This window comes from Aulonocara sp. 'chitande type north' Nkhata Bay, linkage group LG11 (genome assembly GCF_057382095.1).
Source record: "Aulonocara sp. 'chitande type north' Nkhata Bay isolate Kocher_YH1m ecotype deep benthic linkage group LG11, A_spYH_male_GT1.1, whole genome shotgun sequence".
Taxonomy (NCBI): Eukaryota; Metazoa; Chordata; class Actinopteri; order Cichliformes; family Cichlidae; genus Aulonocara; species Aulonocara sp. 'chitande type north' Nkhata Bay.
In genome coordinates, this window is record NC_141354.1 from 12,396,474 (window position 1) to 12,416,943 (window position 20,470).

General features: G+C 40.9%; 1 protein-coding gene across 3 annotated transcripts in view; it reads right to left on the reverse strand.

Moving 5' to 3' along the window:
• Positions 1-7,630: 7,630 nt before the first annotated feature.
• Positions 7,631-20,470, reverse strand: part of LOC147318591 (nuclear factor of activated T-cells, cytoplasmic 1-like) — a 60,989-nt gene continuing 48,149 nt past the window's right edge. For all 3 annotated transcript variants that reach the window (XM_086310616.1, XM_086310614.1, XM_086310615.1), the window contains one exon: positions 7,631-9,636. In XM_086310616.1, the coding sequence (XP_086166742.1) occupies positions 9,581-9,636 (56 nt within the window). In that variant the 3' untranslated portion in view covers positions 7,631-9,580. The remainder of the gene's footprint in view (positions 9,637-20,470) is intronic.

The window sequence follows — 20,470 nt, forward strand, 5'->3', positions numbered from 1 at the left end:
TCACCGTTTACAACTGAGTTAGACCCCTCAGTTAATCACGTGCACTTTTAACTGTTCCTAGTTATTGTGGTCCTGTTCTTTGGAACAAGCTGTCTGCAGCCCTGAGATAAATTATATCTATTCATAAATTTACTGTATTTTTCGGACCATAAGGCACACTGTCGATGAATGGGTCTGTTTTCATACATAAGGCGTACAAACTTTTGTTTTATTTTATTATATTTTACTTTTATCACTAACTCAAAGTGTTATAAACCTCCCCTTCTGACTGCACTGAGGCACTGAGCTTCTGCCATGTCATTGGTTTATTAGATACAACATCAACTAGCACTTGAACCTGGTGTAGCAGCTATACCTAATGAAGTGGCCAATGATGTAAAAGACTACATTCATAACAGAAAAGAAAAAAATATCATCAACAGATCGTCGACAGTTGGCAGCACTGATGTACTCCACAGGTCACATGTGTTTAAATGCAGATCAAAGGCATTCAAATCACATGAATTTTGTTTTATGAAATCTAAAAGGTAATGCCTTCACATTGGTCTGCTAAACACTGAAAAATGGCTGGCTTAGAGAAAAAAAAAGACAATATTTTTAGGCCAATTAGCTGCCTATTTATAGTTGTAATTTACCAAAAACTCTTTGATCTGAATCTTACATATCTATGTAATTCACAAAATCACCACTAGATGTCACTTTTTGATTAAAAAAAAATATATCGCCAAGAACTTCTCATAGCTGCAGTCAAGGCTTAACATTTAAATGGCTGTGGTCTGATTTGAGGGTGTGAGCTCTAAAAAGAACTCTCAGTGTCGCTTTATTGAACCTCAGCTGGTGAATGGGGCACTGACGGAAGATCCTCTGTGGTTAAATTGGATAAATTAAGCAAACCTAAATTAGCACTGAGATGTTCAGACATTCACCTGTGCTGAAATACTGATTCTGCCTAGATATTGGGGTTTCCCCCCCAAAAAATATAATTTATACATATATATATATGTATAAATTATATATACATATATAATATATTAAAAAAAAAAAAAAAAAAAAAAAAAAATATATATATATATATATATATATATATATATATATATATATATATATATGAATCAACATCAGCAGTATGCATCTCCCCCAGCTTATTAGAGTCAAGGTGCATCATATGCTCGTCACATTAAATCGGGAGAGAATGTCTTATGCATGTAGGTGGATGCGAGAATGTGTGTGCGTGCGTTGTTTTGCGTGTGCATTGCACACGTGTGTTTGTCCTTCCTCTATTCCACATAGACAAACAGGAATGAGGAACTCATGGCCAGTCAGAGGCTGATTCAGATCCCAGTGGCTCTCCGGAGAACATCTGGGGTCATCATCTCCTGCTGTCTCATACTTCACCTGCTCTCCTTATCGCTTCCTGTAGTTTCTGTGACTTATGGCGTGCAGAGTTTAAAAGCTGCACAACGGTTTGGAATCATCTCAACAACAGCTTACTGTCTGAAAACGGAGAAGCATTTTTTGATGCACTCTTTCTGAAACTGTGTAATGATCCAAACGAGCCAAAGAACAATGCATTGAGATTAAGATAAGACTTCAGATCAGAAAGCCTGCTCTATATGACTGTGGGTGGGGTGAGAAGGGGGAAGCATGATTTAGGCAACATAATAAGCAAAAGTGTAAGAGTGCAGCCTTTCTTATCTTCGTCTCTCTCTCTCTCTTTTTCCTTTAAATATTGTGATATCTCCGTTTCCCCCAAGCTCCTTGTCTTCCTCGATTCTTGCATATGGCAGACTTTGTGACAGTAATTTAAATTTAAAACACATGAGGGGAAATCCTAGCCTGCGCTGCTCTTTAATGGGCCGTCATGGGATTGGAGTATGCAGAGAATGATTGAATTTTGTGAGAAGGCCAGGAACGATCAAGTCTCGCCTGACGTTATGCAATCGACCATTCCCCTCTCACAACGCGACGTCTGGTAAAACCTAGCAGGAGGAAAAGGGAGGAGGGGGTTGGATAAGGGTTGGAAACCTCAACGTCTAGACCAAAAAAGAGAAAAACATTTTTTCTTCTAAACGACTCAAGACTTCATAAAAGAGAAACTTGGCTATCATACACACACACACACACACACACACACACACACACACACACACACACACACACACACACACACGCACGCACGCACGCACGCACGCACGCACGCACACACACACACATGTATATTTATATATATATATATGTATAAAGCCAAACAAGATGTGATGGGCCACATCAAAAGCAGAGATGGATTGCTTTCAATGGTTGTAAATGAGTCTTTTTACACTGTAATGCATGACATCCTATATTTCCTGACAGATGGAAACATGTGGATCCCATACAAAGCCTGCCACACTGTTTTATTTATGTGATTGTGTCATGTCTGTTTTCTGCGTTTCTCTCCTCACCTGCTTGGCTCACTTTGACAATGTCAAGGCAGAAATTCAACAGACTCTGAGGCACTGATATTGCTGCACTGTCCAAGCTTTCACACCCTCTGAGTAAGATTAAACCCCTGCTATATATCCTCTCAGTGAAGCAGGAGAGGCTACCTTTCCCGTTAAGTCCATTATATTCAAATAGGCGGGGCCTTTTCTTTCTTTATCTTTTTCTTTTTTCTTCTACGCAAACAAGACAAAGTAATCAAAAGTTAAAAGCAAACACTCAAGGAGGCACTTAGCAAAAAAGAGAAAGCTTTTATGATAAAACATTCATATACAGTGCAGGAGACAGGTAATCTTTGAGGATGATAGGGTTGTCTTGTGGTCAGTTTCTGTATAGTATTGCTTGGGGAGTCTTGTAGATGAATGCTCCTAATAACATCCCTGCCCACCCATCAGCTACCAGAGAATGCAGGCAGAGCAGCTAATACCTGAGTGTATTTCTTCAGGGGTGTGAAGTATGCCTTAAAGAGCTGTTGGAGGCAGCAGTAAAGTAGGGTTCATTACCTTGACAGACTGATGACAGCTACAGTAAGAATGGCTGAGGTGCACGCACACACATATAAAGGCTCAGTAATGTGCTATCAGTGATGCTGTGCTATGCACAGTAGAATTTTGCATAAATGATGCCCGAGATGCTACAGTCAGTACTGCTTTCATTGTGATGTGGTGATGAGCAAGTCATTGAAAAGTACTCTGTGGTAAATATGCTAGGTTTGCATTTGAAAAGGTTTTAGTGGCCAAAGAGTTTATTTTATTTATTTTGTCGCTGAACGTTGGGTGAGTACAGTATATTGACATCACATCTAACAGCAGCCAAGGAGATTAGCCATAGTAAATACTGGAAACAGGAAAGCAGAATAGTTCTTATCCTAGCAAAACAGCATGATCACGAACATCACAAATTAACACAGTAAAACAACTTTTTCTTATTTTCATTTCAGTGACTTTTAAGACACAAGAAGCTTTGGAGAGGGTGAGGCTGTTTACTAGGAGTGCACTCGCACAATCGAGGGTACTCCTGTAGCCGGTCCCAATCCTGAATAAGTGGAGAGGGTTGCGTCAGGAAGGGCATCCGGCATAAAATCTTTGCCAACTCAAACATGTGGATCATCAAGAAAGAGATTTCATTGGATGTTACCAGGATGGACAAGATTAGAAACAAGTACATCAGAGGGACACCTCAGGTTAGAGAGGCAATGCTGAGTTATTTGAGAGGAGGGATGGTGGCTAGCTCTCTTATTGTTAAGCCCAGCTTAGATCCTTACCAGATTACTACACAGATATTAGCAGCTGAAGCCAGACTAATACCTGCTTAAATTCTCCAACTTGTAGGAACTAGTTTGAATTCAGAGTTATATTCCATGAAAGATCTAAACATACATCCCTAAAATACTTCAGTTTTTAAAAATATTTTTAACATCTTCTGTTATTGTTCTCAGTCTTTAGGTTAATTAAACTCAACTGGTTCTGATGGTAACTTTTAATGTTAGTTTAGGGAGCAGTTTAAATTCATATTCACAGATGACAAAGAATTTGTGGCAAGACTTTTACTGATAATTTTATGTTGGGTTTTAAAACTTTATAAGTATAAAAAACAACAACAACAAACGAATTAATAAATAACTAAAGAAGCAAACTCACAGTCCATCGTTTCGGGAAGTCAGATCGCAGGGGTTGCATCTGGGGTCAGCTTTAGGTCACTCTGGGCATCCATTAGTGGCCTTATTTAGAGTCTTATTCCTTTAAGAGGAGTGATTGGCCAGCAAAGACAAAGAATCATTACCTTTGCCCGCCCCCTCCCTGCCAGCAGTCAATAATGAGGGATCATTAAAATGAATAGATGGACATTCCCCTTTTCTCCGGATCCTTATTGCAAAATCAGTGTCAGGGGAAATGAAGATTGAGCTTGGAGAAGGCGTCTAAAAGCCTCACAGTGATTGTCGTGAACTCATCTGCAGTGCCAGGCTCCTTTATCTACTGTAAGAGTCTGCACCTGCCTGAACTCCTGACTAGCAAGGGCTTTTACTGTAGTCCATTAAGAGCATCCCTAATGCGCGCTACAGCGTACTTCAACATAAACATTCTGCATATGTACCGAAACATTTACAGCAAACAAGACAAGAATGATTGCTTTGGATGTCTTGAGGCTTTTTTTTTCTCGTCCACGAAGAAGACAGAGCTCTCAGAGTGAACTACAAATGTGATATTAAACACTTCGACTTTGATGCGGAGGATAAAGTGATCATGTGATGCGATCGTATAAACAGACACTTAAAGACAATTCTCACTTTTCACGTCTTAAACTCAAGCATCTGTCCCGTCGCTGAATTTTATAAATCCTTGCACAACACTTCATGCATCACAAGAGTGAGCGCAAATCAAGCTGAATGATTACAGATGGAAAATAAAAGAAGGCACAGGATTTTTCCAGGCCCCATCTGGTTGCCTTTCTGGGCAACCTCTTAAAATGTCTTTTAAAAAGGTGATTTGTCTGTGGATCCGCAATAATGTGATCGTGTCAGCGTGTCTTCTGCTGATCCTGTCACATGTTGAAACCATCCCATAAAAACTGGGTTTGTGTACACCTGTGGAGCTGGGCGGCCCCGCCTCACACACATGTAAACATGTGCCGAAATCCACACACACACACACACACATGGTCCTTATCTTCCTCCTTTATCATCCTAAAGGTAACTGATAAGAAGGTCTGTTTATAGTCATCTGACATATGTTTCAAACGAATAAAAGCGAAAAAAGTCACAGAAACTGACTCAAGAGACCAACAGAGATCAAATGCTGGACTGGCTTATGGGACAGAGTTGTCAAAGGTCCCTCAATGTGGTCAAGCAATTATCTCTTAAAGGATCTCTTAAAGTCACCCCCATGGCTCTCTCAACATGCCCTTCATAACAGAAGTATACTGGGGATTTACTGCTTGCAGGTGGCTCATGAGAGACAAGGGCAGGTGCTCCACCACAGTGCCTTTACACTTGCTTCATAAAAGCCCAAATCAAGGGCTCTCTGGGAATACAATAGGGGAGGAAGTGGGACCAAAAAGGCACTATAAATCTGTATAGTGAAACTTCGAAGTCTGACCCCTCTGCCAGGCTTTGTGGACATGTTAACCTTTTTTTGGGGGGGGGGGGAGAAGGCACGCGCTGCAATCATTATAATCAGGGACTGACATTTTCCTTGTCTGGACTCTTGACTTCACAGCAGAGACGCCGTGGCCGTCAAATGACAGACTGTGCTGTCTGCTGCTCACTGGGGCTGTCTGTCAGCACATCAGCCTGTCAGTACCATTAGCAGTTGATCAAATTGTGATCATTTGGTGAGGCACTTGGTCGAATCTTAATCATAATCATGCATACACATGAGGCAGCTATGATGGTTTTTTTTTTATACAAATACATACAATACAATACATGTATTTGATATATTTCGTAAATATAGGATGGAAATCTCCTTGCAGCTAGTAAAAATATGCGGTTGCGTCGATGTTCTTTTTGCATTTGGTTAACAACTGCAAGCAGTTATAATGACTAACAGGTTACGCCCTTAACCTCTGGATCATCACTTTCAGCGCAATCGCCTGGTAAAACCAACCGGTATCCAAACAATTGTAATCTGACTCAGACTGAGTCATTCTTGGAAAAGGTTTGGAAATAACTGCAGTCTAGTTAGTATTTTGTGGATGTGGATTTCTGTGTATGCACACATATACAGATTTGCAATAGATGGAAATGGAATTGCAATTTTTGCAGATTATTCACTGTATGATCACAACCTTATTCGATTTCTAATTGATGACAGAGTGATAGCACATTCTGTTTTATTGCCCTTTTATTGTTGTGTTAACCCAAAAAAGACTCTTGTGCTTTAAGACTACTGACTGCGAGTGGTGGCAGACTTGGTTTTGAAGCAACCATTTCAAAATCAACCAAGTTTGTAATGAATTTGTTCATGCCACAGCCTCCAACCACTCTTTTCCATAGTGTGACTGTCGCATAAAACTCTGACCTTTGAGGTCAGCGAATGGACATGAATGCACATGAATCCTTTATGTGTCTGGCAGGAGAGATAGCAGCTTCTTGCAAGAAATCAGATCAGAGGAAATCAGATCATAAGCTAAACCCAAGGAAGCCTTTTAACTACCTACAAAAGTGTCTACCAGCTCTTCTAAGAGTGATGAGCAAACACATTGTGAAATAAACTGTGTTCAACACATACACTCTCTTTCCCCACCACATTTATCAATTACACATGCTGGCAAATTAGATTTGGTTGCCCTTGGGCTGATTGTGTCTCCTTGCTTCTGGGCTTTTTGCTAAGCTATGCCATGCTTATATGTACAGTGTTTATTAAAAACGAAACAACTTTTGAGTAAATGTTTAATTTAATTAGGTGCTTATTTCGGCTGTAAATTCTTTATGCTGTGAATTGTTGATTTCCACATCATACATTCAAAGCTTTTCGTGTTTCTATACTTCTAAACAAAAATTTAACCGATAAGAAAAGATTCTAAAGCTGGGTTTGTCCATTGATATTTCACTTTTATGGACCACTGCTTCGGCTTTGGAAACCATAGCCCGGAGTCATTGCGCCACTGTGTCAAAGGGTATGGCGCTGCGAGAGGAAGACTAAGGTAAGAAGGACAGGGTGCCAGGAAAAAGGGGCGTGACTGTATCTGTAAATAGTGGCTCTATTTTGGGCTTACCTCGGTCAAACAGGGGAGCACCGCCTAGGCCTGCCTTCTGTTACTATGGGGATGGGCGCTTCATAACTTTGCTGAACGGAAAAAGTCTGGAGGACTGGCAGGTGGTACACAGGAGCGTGGCACAGATCCCATGACGAGGAGCTGGTTCGCTTCTAACTACCCACCGCTAACAATACTCACTGGAAAACACGCATGTCTCTGCTTGTACTTGGCATATCAGCAGCTTGTTGCATTTTATCCTGCAGTGTTGTACTGTGCAGTGTAGCTGGCAAAGAGAAAACTTGCAAGATCTGAATTTCAAAATCAGTGTTAGAATGCACAGTTTTTCCTCTCACGGACGTCCAGTGATTTAATTGCTGGGCTGGTGCTTTGCTAGTCTTACAAAATTTAGAAAGAAATTTTTAAAAGAAAATCATTTTTGAATGTTTTAATTACTTCTTTATTCAATTCAAACAGGTTAAAGGAAATAGGGACGCTACTACTCAACACAATGCTTTTCTTTTTTTTTTTTACTTTATTATCAAATATTTGTTAACTTTTTTTTTTTCAACAATCAACTTACTCACTTACAAATATAACACTGGGACATTTGTTACTTATGGTCACCAATATGCCATTTATTAGGTCATTTTTGAGAACACATTAAATGTACTTAAAACACATTTCTTTTTTTTTCATAAATATTTAATATTAAAGAGAAATATATTTCACCTTGTGCCTACACAGAAAAGCATTAGAGAGTTGCAACAATTTTGTAGCCAAGAAAGGTAGTAAGGCACAAAATACAAACCTTATTGATAGAGTTTAGTCATGCTATTATAATATATGTTGAAAAATGTATTAGGAAAGCTATCCTGGAAGCTACTATCAGCTAAATGATCCCCAACATCAGTACAGTGTACATGCTCCAAAAGACAGACGACATGGAAAAGACTGCGTTTATGTGAAGAGTTGACAGAAGCGCGTTTATGACACTACAGTGGAAATCAGTCTACAATATTTGGTCTGGAGGCAAGAAAATCGGCTCTGTGTTTACGGTAAAGTGCATGTCTTTTTTTTTCGTATGATGGAACCATCCTATGCTAAAGTCTCAGTCAGAGAAAAAAAAAACTTTGACAATAATTTCACCAAAGATAAAATCCTTTGGTCTACTCAGATCAATTATTGCCAGCTGTAAGTAACAGTCCTGTCAGCTCCTCAGTGAAATCACCTAGATGATGAGGAAAACTGAGCCCGTGGTATAGATTATCCCTGTGCCTATTTACATGCAAACCTGCAGAGCAACAAGTAACAGACAAATCTATAAAAGTATTCCCCTTTAAATCCAGCAGGTACATTTACCTTTGTTCAACAATCTCTCAGCTGGGAAAGAATAAAACTGATACCTGCCTTATTAAGCTCCTGTAAACCAGGAATTTTGATAGGATATGTACTTTAAAAAAAATCCTCTGATTGTCCTTGCATCATTATGTCATGATCTGGGTGGAAAACTGGAAGACCAGGAAAGGATGATGAGGAAATAGGCACCAAGGTGAAAAAGTAAAGGTGTAGGGTAGCAGAAATGCTACAAAATCATATCAGGGAAAGACAGGGGAGGGGGCGGGGGGATAACAAACTGCATGATATGAGCATAAGGCATACATATTTTCAAATACATGTTTATACAAAAGAATATCATACATAAAATTCCGTATAAATGAACAAAGATAATAAGGAAGCAGGCAAAACAAAATTCGAATCAGTTGACATGCTTCCTATAGATGTTCCAGCCTTTTTGTTTCCCTGTAAACAAATAATTGAAATAATACAAAAAAATGTCATAGAAAACTTCAGTCGGGTTTTTACACTGAACCGTTTGCATTTGCCTGACTGCTGCTGCTGCTTGCTGTCAATAGCACTGCTGTAAGGCACCGAGTTGGTTGATGCGGACTGACTGTGCAGACAAATGAACCAAAGTGATGAAGCTTGACACTTATTGTCCCATTAGCTTGTCCATGCATTAACGTACAGATCACACTCGAAATGAAGATTGTCATTTGTTAACGACAGAAAATAACTCAGTCTCTTTGAGTTGTTTGGTCCACTAAACATCAGCTGCGAATTAAGGCAAGTGTAATCGTATACTTTGCCCCTGATATATCACTTCCCTTTTTTCGTTTCTGTAAATATAACATTCTGTTTATTCAAATGGAGCTTGCCAGTGATTGTCAATGTGAGCCTGCAGAGAGTCTGAGACTGAAGAGGAGCGGGTGGCATCGTTAGTTAGGTGGGAGATCCTGGTCAAACTTTTATTCTTTATAATCTGGATCTCTGGCTGTTTTTGTCCTCGTTTGTTGATGCTGCTTTTGGACGTGTATGTGCTGCTGCTGCAGGAGACTCAAATGGTCTATGCGTGAGTGTGCACCGAGATGCTGGAGAGGTCGTTCCTGATGATCTCATTAACTGTGGAAACAAAAGAGAAAGAGGAGATCTTTATTAACTGCTGCCATTTAATGACACGCTAAAGCATTATTACATTTCATGAAAATACTGGCCTTGAAGGGTTGTTTGTTTGAACACTGACAAAGGTTGGAGTCAGAGCCCCAGAACCTCAGGGGACCAGATGCTCCAGTCAGATTTCAAGTGATATTCAAGAGCTATACTTACTTTTCATGGTTAATACATATCTTTTTAAATGTCTCATATATCTTTGATGGGGCTTTCTGAAGGTAAATCCCTGAAGAAATCACCTAGGCTAAATAAATAGGTTTATTTTCTAGGGCATGACTCATTTTATAGAGTGAAGATCAGGGGATATTGGCTTTTGCGGCTTTTGAAGTCTCCAAGTGCAGTAGTTGATCACTTTTGTTTTTATTCATTTCTGCCACAAAAAAGAAAAAAGACCCAACAACAACAACTACTACAAAGCTCAATTACAAGACAGTGACCCACTCGGGTTGTATTACCTAATCTCGACAGATCCTAGCGCCATAAACAGTTTTGAGATCTTTATTATTTCAATTCTGTGCTTGTATATCAAACATTTCCAAATTATTATGTTAAGTCAAAGTACCATGGTTAGGAACAAGTAATGTCTAAATGTATAAAGAAAAAAACATACATTTCACAGAAAATATGGGAGTTCATACTTTCATATTTTTTAAGGTTAGCCTGGTATATAATCTGCTAACGTCTGATTTCAGTATCACTTCATGACTCAGCTGCATCCTGCATACAATTCCCGCTGTTTGCCCTGCAAGCCACTTTGCAACGCCCTCCGCCCCAAATCTGTGACCTGTCTGTTGCCTTGGATACCTGCTCTGTTATGATGGAAGGACAGAGCCATAGTGTCAAATATAAATTACACGTGTTGGCAAATCCTCTTTTGGCTGAAGTCTTCCTAGCTACTCTAATGTTTTCTTATTAGCGAACTCTTTAAACTTTAAACATGACAACATCTCAGACAGCAACACTACACTGCATACTTGACATCAGGACATCATGGACATCAGAAGCCACAGTCCAAACATATCAATGTCATTAACAACTCATTTCGGCTCCATGCGAATATCCCTGTTTTTAGTCATCGTCTTGTGTTTCCTGCACCAGTTCCTGTGCCCGCGCTTTTCCCACAGTCGGGCAGACAGAGATCAGTCCCCTGCCTTTATCTTCTCTGTGTTCTTTGGCAAAACAGAGGGAAGTGACTGAGAAGATGGCGAGGACCCTGAGACCTGTTGCTCGACAAAAACAAGAAGCCTCATAGTCACAGAGCTCGCCTTGATAAGACAGGCCGATGCAGTCTGAGTCTGCTGGAACCACCATCGGAGCCGAGACAGGAAGTCCACCCACTTTGAAGTTCAGAGTGGGCCCGCGTTTGTTATCACTGCATACTGTTTGGTGAATTATGAAGCATCAGCATAGATCAAGATAAAAACAAAACTGAGAAAAACTTATTTGGAGCTCCTTTTGTACTATATCATTTAACTGCTGCTTGATTTCAGTTAAGTGTGATGTTGATGGCTGAGGTGCTAATAAAAAAATGTTTTGCTGAACTGATCCATGCAGAACAAATGGCAGAACCACCAAGGAAAGAAGGCTGAAGACATAAATAATGTTTGATTTAAAAGACACACAAGCTCTACAATAATAGCTGTCCTTGTTTTATGTATGCAAACGCCCACCTTTTCACACACACAAACAAGCATGCACACACACACACACACACAAGTTGGTTGGGACTCCCCTCCCTGAACAGGAGGAACTCCCATTGGAAAAACTCAACCTGTGCCAACAGTGTTGGCTGTTTTCAACCCTGTTCCGCTCCGGGCTAAACAAGCATTTACATGCTGTGGTTATTTTTAGATCCACCATTGCAGGACACGAAGGAAGTGCAAGCACATGTATGCACAACGAAATGATCACAGAGAGGTGAGAAAACATCGCCAGCTAGTTCTTAAGAAGAGGTGGGAAAACCCGACGGTTCAGCAGCAGAAATATATCATTCATATTTCTGAGATTAAAAGTGGTGGCTTCTTTTTCTTGATTTCAGTCACTGTTCAAAAAAAGAAAAAGAAAAAAATCGTGACGTCTCTTCCTCCCACATATTAACTGCAGTGTTATTTTGATGCCCTTTATCAACTAATACTTTCCATTGGCAAGCACAAAGATGTTCCATTCTGAAGAAATAGTGACAGAGAAAAGAAAGGTAAAACACTGGCCCATGTGTTTCATTTATGTACTCTGTCAGCAACGTGAGAATTTTAGAAGCAGGATGTGGCCAACTGTTGCACCACAAGACAACACCAAGATGCTATTTATAGCATCTTAATACTCATGTCACTATTTAGTTGTGACAAGTTCTGGGAAACAAAGACCTTTTAAAGAAAACTCACAGGTAATGTTTTTGAGAGAACCAAAGGTCTCGCATGTCACGCATCTTTTAAAAAAACAAAATTAGTTGAAATGATCCAGTTTTAGCTAAAGACTTTTATTTTTACTTTTCTGTCCTGAGCTTATGTATCTTTTTTTTTTTTTGAGAAAAAATGAACCAGAAAGAATTATCTCTCTGTTTTTCCTTTAATACATTTTTGACTCTGTCTTACCGTCCTTGAGGTGACTAGATAACCACAAATATGCAGCAGTGGGGAAGCTTGTCAAGCATTCGGAGGAACATTTAGTTCTAAATGAAATTTGGCTTAAAAAAATCTTCTGTTGCACAACGTGGGCTGGCAAGTGTGGATTATAAGATTTCTTCAGCAAACCTTGTAAATCTACGTGTAACCTTTGAAAAAGATTGCCAGAGGGCTATTTTTCCACTTTCGTGATCGCTATATGCTATTGTTAAAAAGAAGATTCCATGTAATGTTACAATAACGAAAGCAAAGTGGCCTGGCTTCCCTCTCAACAGCACTGGAAACTTTTTTTTTTCTTTTTTTCAGTTGCCCAGGTTAATAATGGAAAGCTGGGAGGATACCCTCTCGTGAATAAACAAAAACAGTGGAAAACTGAGCTCCAAATATTCCCCTGCTGAAAAAAAAGAACGAGGGAAACAAAAAACACGTGCCCTGCTAGGCTTAGTTAAACAGAGTGGCATCCTTTATTAAGCTTCCCTGCCAACGCAATCGGCAAACCGCAGCCTGGACCTGTCAGGACCTATACTCCAGACTGGGTGGCTGGGAGATCTATTTCAGGCAGGTGTGAGAGTGACACAAAAATATGACTGCACTTTACTGTGATGCCAGCCAAGGTGAACAGCTCTATGGACAATTCACCTTTGTGAGGGCCTGCCAGTGTGTCTTGGCAGGGAAAGTGGCTAATTGCTAAATCCCTGCCTCCATTGGGTGTGACTCCGGGCTGAATAAACGTTGACCTCGCTAAAATAACCAGTCTGTATCAACTGTTGTGGAAGATGTTTTTCAACCTGCTAGAAGGCGGTAATGGAGGCAGCTCTAGTATACATCCTGAATATACCGGCGTATGCAAATTTAACATGACTGCTGTCGGTACTTGCAGCTTTTAGAATAACAAATTGACCACGCCTTAAATCACACAAAGGTTCTCTAACTAGGCGTATTATTTCCAAAATTAACATTATATTGTATTAAATTAGACTTAATTTGTGTAATTTGTGATTAAGACCGTAAACTCATCAGGAGAGTGTTTGCTGGACTTCTTTTTGCAACCAGAAAGGTCATTAGAATGAATACAAGTTTAGGTCACACTGATTTGCTTTACTTTTCAGAACAGAGGCTACATGTACTATTTTATCTACATATAAAGACACAATAAATGAAGAAAAAGTAAAGCTGGTCTGTAGTTATGTTTTACTTTCATCTTTAAAGAATCCAATCCAATGGCTTAGGTAGCAAAAACATCATATTCACTCTGCTGCTGATGTAATTTGGAGGGTACAGTATATACAAGCACTGATATAGCGACAGCATAGTTGCTATACCTCACTGTTACTTACTTACAAATTGGCTTCTTTTTATCCAGTAATACAAGCACGCCTGATATGACTTCATTTGGCTTTTCTAAGAGTTCAGTGTGAACCTGAACTGCACTGGGGATTTAGTTAGCATTGTTACGGGATAGTGCTGTGCACTGGGGTTCGATAACAGCCGGGCTTCCTTAGAGAACAGAGGATGCCCTGTGGTCTGGAGAGATGCGGAGCCTCGAGGCCTGAGAGCCTCTTGGAGGTTCCTGCTGTCGAAACACGATCCCCTGTAGTCAAATCAGGCCTGACTGGCAAACACCTGACAGCGAGAGAGAGCAAGAGACTTCACCTCACCCCGGCCTCCGTACGTGACCTCCGTACTTAAGGTTGCAACAACAGGTTCCTGGCAGTGACTTCTGCTCTGCCGCTCGAAGTCTCTTGATACTGAAGAAGTGGAGGGCACCTTCCTGAACTCCCCTTACTTTCACGACACGTGCTAGCTGCATCTGTGTTAGGGTCAAGGACCTTCACACTGTAGCGAAGGTGATTGTTTCCTGTGCTTGCTCGTACCTCCTGTAGTACCACATCGGGTTTTGTGAGAGAGAAGAGGAAGTTTCCTTCTATTGTGGCCCCGAGACTCTCGGCAGCACGTGAGGAAGTTTGCCTGAGTCACACAAGTTCTTTCATGTAAACACACAAAAATCGAATCGCCACCCAATCTGTACACTACCTCGGAGTGAGTAAAAGGAGACTAACAGGACTCACAGTTAAACCTCATCTGACCTCGTACTTTCATGTGAAATTGATTTGGTGGGGAAGCCGAACTAAAGCTCAAACTTGCCGGAGAGAGACAATTGAATTTCCTGGTACATATTACTTTTGTTTCCCCACTATATCAAATCTTCTCTCGGCCTCAGCAGAAACACTTAATGGACAATTTGCTGCCTCCCACACACAGCTCGAGCGGCTGGACGGAGAGGCACTGACACAGCGTCACTTATCTTGTGCTAATCACCAGCAGTGTCAAAAATAGGGAGGAGGGGGGGGTGAAAGGTCGGAGCGCACACGCGCATAAAATGACACAGACAGAGAATTCAGCATGGAGTAAGTGAAAGAGAGCGAGCGAAACCGAGGGAGACGCGATCCTTATTCCCACAGATAAACACAAATGGAAAGAGACAAAGCGTTCCGCTCATGCTTCATCGTGATAAAGTGCTTCATAAATTCATCTGAGCCTTGCAGGTAGACAGCTTCTAATCCATTGCAGGGATCTCTTTGGGCCTAATGATGTGATGATATGTACAGACAGTATATTTCATCCCCACAGTTAGGCTGATCTGTGAAGCCCCAGGCTTTCCCATGTGGAATCGCTCAGTCTCCTCAGCTGACAGAGGAGTTGGAGAGATAAATAAAAAGGGGGTGGGGTGGGGGTGGGGGGGTGTTTAAGACAGAGCCGAGTTTACCCTGAGAACTGAGGTTTTTTTACAGCTGCCCTGCAACAGCTGCAGAGCACCGATGTGTGGTGATCTCCTCACACTGCTGAGGTGAACAGCGATCCCACGAAATTCACTTCATTGATTTTGGACGTGGAGTCATGGCTAGAGATAATCATGAGAGAAATAATAGATGAGGAGCGTAATGGTAGGTGACACATGCCTAACGCTAAAAGTCTTATTTCTGTCTCTCCCACTTTACTATTTTTAGTTTGATTTAATTTTCTCCCCCTCCCCCCAACAAGATTGCTGCGCTATTCAGCTGCCAAAGAGTGGATTAAGAGTAAGCAAGCTATAGACAGGCATTTCTGACCAACAGTTCACCTCTCAGTCTGCGTGTGAGTGCTGCCTGCAGACACGAGGAGCCTTGATGATGTAAAAATAGTGCAAAAGGTCTGTGTCAATTCTTTTGCTGTTAAAAAGCACTATTATCTTATTACGTTGTCAGTGTGTTCCCATTTAGAGAAAAGCTACTCTGTTGTTTAGGGATCAGGTCTCTGCGGTGCATGTTTTTCTGAGACTACAATACATTTAAATAGACAGATTTACCAATTTTGTCATAGTGTGTTGTATGCTTAAATCATTTCAATACAAAAGTATTAAATCTTGTGCTGTTTTTTGTTTGTTTCAGTTTACCCCCTGGCTTCATGTGCACCCACTTCCACATTGTCCCATCCCTGAATGAATCTACTGAATCACTACTGATGAGATTGAATTAGAAGGAGTAAATTAGCTTTCAATTTTTTTAAATTTTTTTTAGTGCCACAAAAAAAAAAAGAAATAAAGTATAGAGTGTAAACAGTAAGTGCTCTGATGTCGCTGAACAGATTTCCAATCAATATGTCTGCTGCTGTTTTTAGACAAGGACTCCTGGCTCAGTTGGATGAGAGAGCTGGAGCAGCCTTGAGAAATAATGATGACATACTCTCTGCGCCTCATGTGGAGAGACAAAGTGGAGCTGGGCTCTAATCTCCACCTGAGTCTCCGATGCGCCTCTCCCTTCAGAGCGCATGCTTTATGGCTCTCTGTAGTCAGACGAATCGGAAGAGTTCAGGGTTGCCTGCCTCAGCCCACAGTCACCGAAAAGTATCCAAAATTTACTAGAGAGGCTGGAGAACAATGAAACAGCAGCATACCAAATTAGAACCCTAAAGACAACAACTTTTACTGAAAGCCCCACCACTGATATGCTTATTTTGGCCGCCGCGGCGCAGAACCTTTGTCTTTGATCTTGCTTGGTGTGCTCTGCCGCTCTCTATCTCACCTCACTCTGTCTCTCTCTTTGTGAGCCTTTCACTTCCCTCCTCCTCCTCTCATTTCCTCCCAGGCCCAGGAGGCCCTGGGTGTACTCGCTTGAGGTCGCTCTCTGGGGAGGATGAGGGGGAGGTGTTTACATGGTTGGAGCTACTCTCTGGTGCCCTCATCACTGACTTCTCTGAATTTGGCGTGTGAGGCGTTACGAGTGCGTCACGAGGAATAACAGTCTTTGTCCGGCGTTATAGTTCACGAGCATTTTACACTTTTTAAGAAGGATAAAAAAGGATGCTGCAGTACGAGCCGCACTAGTCGATTGACAGGTGATGTCGCCGAGTGCGGCGCAGATGCTCGAATGTTTAGCACAAAAAGTGCTTTCTGTTATTTTGATTGCACGGGTCCGCTTGATTGCGTTAAATTGCCTTTAAAAAAAAGTTACCGTGGAAGAATACCACAACAAAACACAGCAATCAAAGTGTTTATCAAACAAAAGCAAACATAAAAGCAACACGCTAAAGAGTTTCTGTGTGTACAGATCATGTGAAATCAAAAGCTCCGTTTCACGCAACTAGCAGAGCATGAATGCATAAAGCAAACACCAAAGCCTGAAAAAAATAGCACCAAACCGAGCAAAACTCGCACATCTCAGCAGCTGAGATATGAAAGGAGACAGATTAAAACCCTTTGCATGGCTCATTACCAATGGGTTTATGGTAAAATAACTCGGCCATCTGATAAACTCGCCGTGATTGATTTGGAATTAGAAACGTATGCTCCCGCCGCAGACGGCTCGGGATTTCACCGCTTTCTTTCTTTTTTTTTTGAATTATGGAACGGAGTCTAAAAATATGAGCATATTGAAACAATCATACTTCAAGTAGGCTGCAGTCGTTTGGGTGAGAATTTGGCAGTGCACCTGCATATAATACAATTTACAACTGCATTTGCAGTGGGCTTCTTTAAATCACCTGTTGCCTGTCAGCTGAAATGTGGGATTTCAGACTTGTTTTCTTCTGTTTATATATAAATTATATTCTCTGTGTCCAAAAAGGCTTACCTCACTGCGAGCTTTATTGTTTGCTATTCATCATAGATGGATGGCTGGTTTTGGTGTAGCAGCAAGTCATGGTCTTAAGTTAACCTGTCTCTTTAGACATCCATGAAAACGCATTAGCTTTTGGCATGCTAAAGTTGGACATTTGTTGTCAACCCCAGCGTCTTATTGTTTGTTTTGGCTTGAACGCTCTGATGAAAACAACATTTGCACTTATCTAGGATCTTGCTGAGCTGGATGGCAGGTTTGCGTAGAGAGATAAGGCACTGAAAAGTATACTAAGCTAACTAAATCTTAAAAAGCTTCTGCTGCTCACGGGAACATGGCCTCTCTCTTTCAGCATCCCCGTGGCGCTCTAGTGATCTCTACTGAAGCTGAGAGTTATCTGATTAACACCCTGTCTGTTCACCCCAACTATTGCCCCTGTAGCTTTAAAGCCTATACTCAAGAGGACACAGAGGGCGAGGCCCTCCTTGGGGCACATCATGGATTTATTCGCTGGAAGGTAGAGAGAGCCAATTGTGGCCAAATATTCTCTTATCTCCTTTCCAACACCCTTGACCTCGCTTTGATTTTCATAGACAAGCGTACATCCATCTGGAGACTGTATAGCTGTCAAGAAACCCAGACTGTCTCAGAGCTGAAGGTGAAGACAGCTACACTTTCGCAGACAGTGGGTGAAACGGAGACATTGTTGGCCACCTGTAAATCACAGACGCACATCTTCACCTGCTTCTGTTCGCGGTGTTTAATATCTTACAAACTCAACAGTTGGTGGTGAGAGAACCTTCCACTTGAATAACTTAAAAGAAACGAGAGCCTGCGCTGCTACTCCATCCTACAGTAAATCTAACTGATCTAATTAAAGTGTACGTGATGTTTTCATTCACATAGAGCTTAGACACAAGTCCAAGTCCAAGTCCAGCTCCCCGCAGATTCGTCATGGCTGATTTACTACATGAGCAGAAAGAATTAGTTTGTCCTCTAGTAGTAGGAACTGTGGGGTCTATCAGAAAAGTATGTTTGCAGTTTTTAGGGCTGAAAAATAATAGCATCGCTCTCTAGCAGGAGACTCTTTGTAAAGTATTGTAGATAATGGCTTTAATAGCGGTTAATAAAAAATTTACCAATGCCAATTTACCACAGAGTTTTTTTTTCTTCCGCACACCCCAAAAGTTAAAGATTAATAGCTTATAACCTACAAGACATTAGTAAATGACCTATAAATAATTAATGAAGTCATTAGTTACACACTGTATGAAGGGTAAATTATTAAAAAGTCTCACTAATACATTTCTATAGTAACGCTTCATTGAAACTTTCTCTCTTCACCGTCACTAACGAGCAGATTACGTTTTCAGAGCCCAAAGTGTAACTGTAGGCAGAATTTTCTTTTCTTTGAATCTTGAAAGAATCTTGAATCTTGAATTTCTTCGAAGTGAAATGAAGAATTTGCACGGCTGACAACCAGTGTTGGGGTTAATGTTTTCCAAGCGTTACTGAAAACTTTACGTTTTTCAGTAACGCAGCAATATAATGCACAAAAGACATAAAGGAACTTTCTTTTTTTTCTTCTTGCACTCTAAAATCAGCTGATTTCAATTCATTTGCAGTAGGAGGAAAATGTTGGATTGGTTTGCAACCTTTTAGGACTGGCAATATGGGCATTATTTTTAATGCCCGAAAAGGTAAAATACAAACTGTATCTATGACAGAAACAACTGCATTATACTGCTAACACAACTTTGGCTTGTTGCAAGCACCTGCACAGACACCATTGTGCTAACACAAAGCTAGCAAAGAATCCAGAGGGACGATAAAGAACTTAATTTCTGTGTCTTTACAGTAGTAATTGTCTTTTGTTATATAATCTTTCAATACCACAAAGCTTAATAAAATGCTTCACTAAAATCCACAGTAAAGGGTTTTCTTACGCTTTTGGAAATAAGTAATCAAAGGATTTTTCTTTACGTTACCATGTTGCTTTGGGCTCAGCTGAGTACAATCTGAGAATTGGGGGGCCAGTTGAGGTGTAAAACCTCCATGGGTCATATGTCAATAGCAGGACACTCACAGTTCAGCGGTTACGATCATCTCCTCCAATGAAAGAAACCCATTCACCCACTGCTCTCTGCAAGTGGTCGCTGCTGGGGCAGGAAGAAAATGTGATCTTTCACTTTGGTTGTGTTTTTCTTTCTTTGACTTTCAGTGTCTTGGTTATAACAGCTTTAGCTGTGAAAAGAGCTCATAGTGTCCATCTGTTTGCGTGTGTGTGTGTGTGTGTGTGTGTGTGTGTGTGTGTGTGTGTGTGTGTGTGTGTGTGTGTGTAAAGAACAGGGGCGATGGAAGCCAGGGAAAATCACCAAGATTACATGCTACTTTCTTCCACCTCAGATTTTCCCCTCTTTCTCCATCTCTGTCTGTGTCTCTGTCTACTTTATTTCTATGGCTGACCTGCTTCTCCACATGCTCGCTGAATATTCCTGGATGTGAGGGGATGATGAGCATCTCCTGGCCTAAAAAATCTGAAACTTCTGATAAACTCCTCATGAGTACAGGAGCGCGCTAAGAAAAAAAGAAGAAAAAAGAAGAAGAATGAAATTATGTGCGTCTGTTCCTCTCGGTTAAGTGATACGAACATTCTGAAAAGGCTTTCACTTATTTAAGGGTTCATTATGTTCACTGTTACATTTTACACAAGCCTGCCTATATTTACAGTGATTTGTCATTAAACTTAGTAAAAGGGAAGGATATGCTCGTTTGGCTTATATTCTTTTATGTGTTACTGCTCTCTCCTTTCAAAGTTTAAATCTTTATCTCCCACCCTCTTATAAATTCTGTCTTGATGCTCCTTCTCCGTCCTCGTGTTTTGTCTTTTTGACTATCTCCCCCACGTTCTGCTTTCTGAAGCATTTGTGCATAGAGGAGACAGTGTACTCTGCCAACTGTTGCAAAACCCAACGGCTTTCCCCATCCCACCCGCCTGGAACAAACCTCTCTGTTGACATCCGTCGCTAAAGGATACAATTTCACTGACATAACAAATTTCAGATGGGAAGC